Source organism: Scardinius erythrophthalmus, assembly GCF_964197995.2.
Source record: "Scardinius erythrophthalmus genome assembly, chromosome: 9".
In the NCBI taxonomy this organism is placed as follows: Eukaryota; Metazoa; Chordata; class Actinopteri; order Cypriniformes; family Leuciscidae; genus Scardinius; species Scardinius erythrophthalmus.
This window is the reverse complement of record NC_138229.1, coordinates 1,002,501-1,010,000: the sequence shown is the minus strand read 5'-3', so window position 1 is coordinate 1,010,000 and position 7,500 is coordinate 1,002,501. Positions and strand designations below refer to the sequence as shown.

At 38.6% G+C, this 7,500-nt stretch overlaps 1 protein-coding gene across 1 annotated transcript in view; it reads left to right on the top strand.

The window, feature by feature from the left end:
- The window catches only part of LOC308696683 (receptor-type tyrosine-protein phosphatase mu), a gene marked incomplete at its 5' end in the record, with an annotated part of 223,988 nt that overhangs the window by 148,210 nt on the left and 68,278 nt on the right, over positions 1-7,500 (top strand). The window contains 2 exons of the mRNA XM_081375579.1: positions 995-1,130; positions 4,747-4,776. Of these exons, the coding sequence (XP_081231705.1) occupies positions 995-1,130; positions 4,747-4,776 (166 nt within the window). The remainder of the gene's footprint in view (positions 1-994; positions 1,131-4,746; positions 4,777-7,500) is intronic.

The following is a 7,500-nucleotide window of genomic DNA, read 5'->3' as shown; positions in this document are numbered from 1 at the left end:
GTGAGTGAGTGAGTGTGAGTGAGTGAGTGAGTGAGTGAGTGAGTGAGTGAGTGAGTGAGTGTGAGTGAGTGAGTGAGTGAGTGAGTGAGTGAGTGAGTGAGTGAGTGAGTGAGTGAGTGAGTGAGTGAGAGAGTGAGTGAGTGAGTGAGTGAGTGAGTGAGTGAGTGAGTGAGTGAGTGAGTGTGAGTCAGTGAGTGAGTGAGTGTGAGTGAGTGAGTGAGTGAGTGAGTGAGTGAGTGAGTGAGTGAGTGAGTGAGAGAGTGAGTGAGTGAGGAAAAAGGCAATAGAAACACAGTTATGATTTAAAAGCGTTTCTTCTTGGTTATACAAACCTTAAGTGAACACTATGGGAACGTTACTTTTGAATGTTCTCTGAAACAAGAAGTAACTTTTCAGAAATGTTAGATGAACGTCCAACTGAAACGTTTCAGAAAAACGTTCCATGGATGATGTATGAATAATGTTTTAGTGCTAATGCTTTGAGAACACCTGAAAGCTGCAGTGTGTAATACTTAGGAGGATCTTTTGACAGAAATGCAATATCATATTCATATCTATGTTTTCAGTGGTGTAGACCTTATATAATGCAGCGTTATGTGTTTATTAGCTTAGAATGAGCATTTCTCTCTACACACACCGCGGGTCCGCTTACATCCACATGTTTCTACGTTGGCCCTGAGCGGACAAACGCGTTTCATCACTATGTTGTTCTTCGTGTAAAGAAGCGAACTAAAGTCAGAAAAAGTGACAATAATATCCGCAACAACATCGTTTTACTGAATAATCAAGTAAACCTAATTTCTTAATTGATCTTTGTAAAGAAACCTCATTGTTTAACTGGCTACTCTCTGCCGTCTCAGACGACGACATCACTTCCTGTCAGCCACCGTAACTTCTGTTGGGTGCAATTCACAACCTCACCACTAGATGCGCTAAAACTTACACACTGTACCTTTAAACCATCGGGTCTTTGACCTTTGACCTTTGACCCCAGGGTTAGCGACGCACAAACCGAACGCGGTGGAGCCGGAGAAACAGACCGACCACACGGTGAAGATCGCAGGAGTCATCGCAGGAATATTGCTCTTCGTCATCATCTTCCTCGGCGTCGTGCTGCTCATGAAGAAACGGTGAGCCCCTCTCACACACACACACACACACACACACACACACACAGCACTGAAGATGATCTGTTACGCTGGTTTTACCGCGGTTAAGAGTGACGACGCATCAGAAAGCAAAACTTTGGACACGTGTGACTGTTTTGATCTGTTTTAAATGCATGAGATTAGTTTGGGCGTTTAATGCCAGTGTTATTTTATATTTTTAAATTTAAATTTTATTGTAGTTTAATTAATATAGTTAATAAATAAAGTTTTAATTTCATGTTAATTTTAGTTAGATTTTTAGTCATTTCATTATGTGCTTTTTTTCATTTTATATATATATATATTTCTTTTTAGGTTAAATTTTTTTGTATTTCAGTTTAGTTTTATTTACTTCCAGTTATTCATTTTAGTGCTTCAACTTATTTCAGTTTATTACCAAAAGGCAACATTTCAAATTTTTGTTTAGTTTAAGTTTTTCAATTGATATTTATATTATATTTTATTTCATCTTTATTTCAATAAACATACGTTTTTAATCAAATAATGTTGATAAAGATTAATAAATATTGTAACAATTGTTTTGCTCATTGTTAGTTAATGCATTAACCAGGCTTATGATCGTTAACTAAAACTATTAAAAACATTCTCAACCAGACTTTTCTAAAGTATTTCATGTTAGTCACTTCCACTTCATGTTCACAATCCAACCGGAAGAGTTATACAACAATTATTGTAATCTGGACATTAATATTAATGAGGAATGCGCAGGAGTGTCCAAAACTGTGGAAAACCGCAGATCTTCAGTTGTCTGGAGATTTTAATAATAGATTTTCTTTCCGATTTCCACCTGACCTTTAATCCGGCTCCATCCGCGTTATCTATAAACTCTGAATTATTAATCTAATTATGTTGATAAGCCCTGTTAAAATGCAGTGTAATGGCCTGTGGCCTGTGACCTTTGACCCTTCTCCATCTCAAAACTCAAGAAATCTCAGTAGATCAGTGATTGTGGGACACGAGACACTCATACGCCTGTAAGCACATATATCTGTTTATTTGCTCCAGATTTACTAGATCAAATATGTTATATACGTATATAAACAGCAGTCAGTGCAGGGGTCTCCAGATCACATGATCACATGACCTGAGCCGGTGCAGGGGTCTCCAGATCACATGATCACATGACCTGAGCCAGTGCAGGGGTCTCCTGATCACATGATCACATGACCTGAGCCAGTGCAGGGGTCTCCAGATCACATGATCACATGACCTGAGCCAGTGCAGGGGTCTCCTGATCACATGATCACATGACCTGAGCCAGTGCAGGGGTCTCCAGATCACATGATCACATGACCTGAGCCGGTGCAGGGGTCTCCAGATCACATGATCACATGACCTGAGCCAGTGCAGGGGTCTCCTGATCACATGATCACATGACCTGAGCCAGTGCAGGGGTCTCCAGATCACATGATCACATGACCTGAGCCGGTGCAGGGGTCTCCTGATCACATGATCACATGACCTGAGCCGGTGCAGGGGTCTCCAGATCACATGATCACATGACCTGAGCCAGTGCAGGGGTCTCCAGATCACATGATCACATGACCTGAGCCAGTGCAGGGGTCTCCTGATCACATGACCTGAGCCGGTCTTACTTGATTCATTTTTCATAAATGTATCCAGTAAATGTATCTTAATTAAAGAATGTTTAGATATTTGTGCTGGAGAACAATCCTGAGGAAGAACCTCATAATGTTTTGCAGTGAATCCCAGGCGGACTCAGTGACATTGATCTAATCTTCTGCGTTATTGCGAGATTTGCAAAAGGAATATTTTGAAATGTAAAATGTCCGACTGGCACAGCATTTAAAAGATGTAAATAATGATGTTGTTGTTGCGGTGAGGCGTCTGGTTCTGCATGTGTAAATGTAAATTAAGCAGTGCTTCTCAACTGTGCATTATTTAAATGGGCATTGTCTTAATTAAACTGCTAAAACACTAAAATATAAAGATCTATAACATGATGTTTTTGAGTTATTTGTTTTTATAACAAACAAAGTTTGAGAAGCGCTGGTTTCTCAGTGTGGATCTGCTCTTCTGTCGTCTGCGTGGAGAGACAGGCTTTATCACACACACACACACACACACACACACACACACACACAAACTCATACCCACTCACTCACTCACACACACACACACACACACACACACACACACACACAAACTCATACCCACTCACTCACTCACTCACTCACTCACACACACACACACACACACACATGTTCAATAATCCCAAACGCCAGATTCACTGGACTGAATCTGCTTCAATATACATTAATCTAATGAACGAGTGTGATGAATCTCCTGCGTCTGTTTGCTTTAATTTGCTGAACTGGATTAGAAAGGAAAGCGTGCGGATGTTCGGATGTTCGGATGTTCGGATGTTCGCTGGTCATTCACACCTCGTGTTTTTGCATATTCGTCTGATTACGTCTTGAGAAATGCAGTGAGGGGAACTAATGTTGCTTTCATTGCTAATGTACAGTGTGTTCTTTCACACATGACATCGTCTTTATCAATGCACATATGAATGTTTACTGAGAGATTGAAGAGGCAGAGCAGATCTGAAGTTTATAAAAATTATGCTGATACTGTAAACATTTTGAAATATTATTGTAATGTAAATCATCTGTTTTCTATGTGAATATACAGTAAAGTGTAATTTATTCCTGTGATCAAAGCTGAATGTTCAGCATCATTACTCCAGTCTTCAGTGTCACATGATCCTTCAGAAATCACTCTAATATGATGATTTGATGAGCAAGAAACATTTATGATTATTATCAGTGTTGAAACAGTTGGGTAATATTTTTGTGATGCATTACCATTAAAAAAAATTTGAGTAAAAAAGAAAAACAAATGATCAAAAGTGACATTAAAAATGTTACAAAGATTCTATTTCAAATTAATGCTGTTCTTTTGAACTTTCTATTCATCAAAGAATCCTGGAAAATAAAATGCATCACAGTTTCCACAAAAATATGAAGCTGTTTCAACACTGATAATAATCATAAATGTTTCTTGATCATCAAATCATCATATTAGAGTGATTTCTGAAGGATCATGTGACACTGAAGACTGGAGTAATGATGCTGAACATTCAGCTTTGATCACAGGAATAAATTACACTTTACTATATATTCACATAGAGAACAGATGATTTACATTAGAATAATATTTCACTGTTTTTACAGTATTTTTGATCAAATTAACGCACAGCCTTGGAGAGCAGAACAACTTTTGACTGGTAGTAGTGTATAAGTTTTGGGTCTAATATACCTTTTATAATCCGTCCACACAAAAACAAAAAGACACACAGTATATATATATATATATGTGCAGTATAAGGTCAGTGGAAGATGGGCTGATGGGTTCAGCGTTAAGGTTTGTGTTATAAACATCACGCATGCCAGGAATCGCTCGCTCTCTCTCTCTCTCTCACACACGTATGCCACCATGTCTGCTTGTGTTCATTTTATATATCGTTTTCAAACATTAATATTTTTTACTTTTTCTTTCCTTCCATCTTCATCCCCCTCCACTGCTTAAACCCCTCCACCACCCCACTGGGCAGGAGAACCTATCAGTCCTACACTTACTACCTGTAAGTAAAACACCTTTGTACACTGTTAGTGTCACGCTGTGTTCAACCCTGCATGACTGACCCGTGCGCTCGCATCTCACGACCCTCCGGACTCAACACAATCAACACTCGCCTCAGATATGCAGTGCAATATTTAGTTTGTGTTATTATGACCGAATGAGATCGAGATTGAAGTTTTGATGTGATTTTCCATCGTTTGCTGTGAATTGCCTGTCTGTGAATGCTGTACCTCCTCAAATCAGAACCGTGATTAATTATTATTATTATTAATAACTATTACACATTTGATTCATATAAGAGCTAATTCTACTTGTAGATAACTGGAATTAAAACTTTCCCGAGGATAATTCTCCTTGTCTTGCCCAGCACAGGGATGGGAAAACATACTTTTCCCAAACCTAGAATTACCCTTCATCTCATAAATCATCATCATCATCGTCGCTCCATTAGCATTAATCCCAATCTCTACACGCTTCCGTCGTTCTGCTTGAGTTTTCCTGCATGGTTGGTGTTTTTTGCATGCAAATGAAGCCCATCATCCTAATATTTTCAGTTTTCCTAACACGTGTTTAATGGATGCTTGCTTTGTACTGTTTGTTTGTTTGTTTGTTTGTTTGTTTGTTTGTTTGTTTATCATGTTGAGCGTTTGCATACTTTTAGAGGTGGAAATGAAGAACTATGGAAGCTTGTTTCCGCCACAAAATAAAACATTTTAAAAGATAATTGCGACTTTTTATCTCACAATTGCGAGTTTACATCTCGTAATTCTGAATTTATTTCTTAGAATTGCGACTTTATAACACGCAATTGCGACTTTGGCAATTCTGACATCTTTTCACAATTGTGAGATAAGTCCAATTCTAAGGAAAAAAAAGACAGACTTTTTTTTTTTACCCCAGAATAGTTTATATCTCACAATTCTGACTTTATATCTCGAAATTGCGACTTTATTTCTCAGAATTGCGACTTTATATCTCGCAATTGCGACTTTATATCTCGCAATTGCGACTTTATTTCTCAGAATTGCGACTTTATATCTCCCAATTGTGACTTTATTTCTCAGAATTGCGACTTTATATCTCGAAATTGCGACTTTATTTCTCAGAATTGCGACTTTATATCTCGAAATTGCTACTTTATTTCTCAGAATTGCGACTTTATATCTCGCAATTGCGACTTTATTTCTCAGAATTGCGACTTTATATCTCGCAATTGCGACTTTATTTCTCAGAATTGCGACTTTATATCTCGCAATTGAGACTTTATTTCTCAGAATTGCGACTTTATTTCTCAGAATTGCGACTTTATATCTCGCAATTGCGACTTTATTTCTCAGAATTGCGACTTTATATCTCGCAATTGCGACTTTATTTCTCAGAATTGCGACTTTATTTCTCAGAATTGCGACTTTATATCTCGCAATTGCGACTTTTATTTCTCAGAATTGCGACTTTATTTCTCACAATTCTGACTTCATATCTCGCAATCGTGAGAAAAAAAAGTCAGAATTGTGAGATAAAAAGTCGCAATTATTATTATTAATTTATTATTTAGTGGCGGAAACAAGCTTCCATAAAGGTTCGTGTTTAAAACCAGTTCCCAAAATACTGAAACCAATTGAAAATGCGCTTAGTGTTTCCCGTTTACTCTGCTCTGCTGTGGAGAATAAATACTTATGGACTGAATGCAATTGTGAACAGCAAACAGCAAATACTATTATAGTCTTTATGATAATTTAAAGCCTTTATATGTAATGCATTATACAAGTATTTTATACTTTCATTATAATAATTATAATCAAATTATAATCATTAGTCATTATAATCTGAACACACATCTGTATACTGTATCAGTGACACCAGTGGGCGGGGCCTATGGTGTGATAATGTGTAACTATTTGCTAATGTCTTGCTCTGGAGGCGGGAATATGCAAATGTTAAATGCTTGTGAGACGTCACAGATCTCAAAATATCTAAATGTTAACTAATGTAGTTTCTCATGACTTCCATCCCTGTTTATTTAGAAATAACACACACACACACACACACACACTCGGCCAAGTTTCTTCCAGTCCAGTATTGATTTAATATGGCAGTGAGAGTGTCAATCATAACTGTGCTGTTGTCAGTCATTAGGATCTTCAGAGTGTGTTCTCGTCTCAGGACAGCTCTCAGACACACACTGATGTCCTCCTGTGCTTCCGCTCGACCGGATGATTGACGCGTGTGTGTGTTCACCGGTGTGCAGGCACAGGATTGGTGCAGGATTCAGCTTTATAATGCTCCTGTTTCTGTCATGAGATCAATCCGCCGGACAGTTTCACCTCTCCTGTCAGCGGTGTCCCCGAGGAGCCCATCAACACACACTCACAGTGTGAGAGGCGGAGAGCGTATTAACACACTCGTAGTGTGACAGGCCGAGAGCGCCGAGGTCTCGAGGATATTTCACCCCGGTCCAGCTGTGCAATAAAAGCTGCAACAGAAAGTGGCTCAATAAAGAGAGACGGGTGGAACGAGACAGCGTTCGTTTGATTCATGAACGAATCTTTTCAACTTTTTTTTGAACTGCTCTAAATGATTCGTTCTAGCGCAGCGATTCTCAAACCTTTTGTCCGACTAACCCCTGATATATTGAACTGACATCAGTGGAACATGAACATTGAAATCATAACTTCAAATCTCGGGGGTTTGTTGGACGAATGGTTTGAGAATCGCTGCCCTAGGA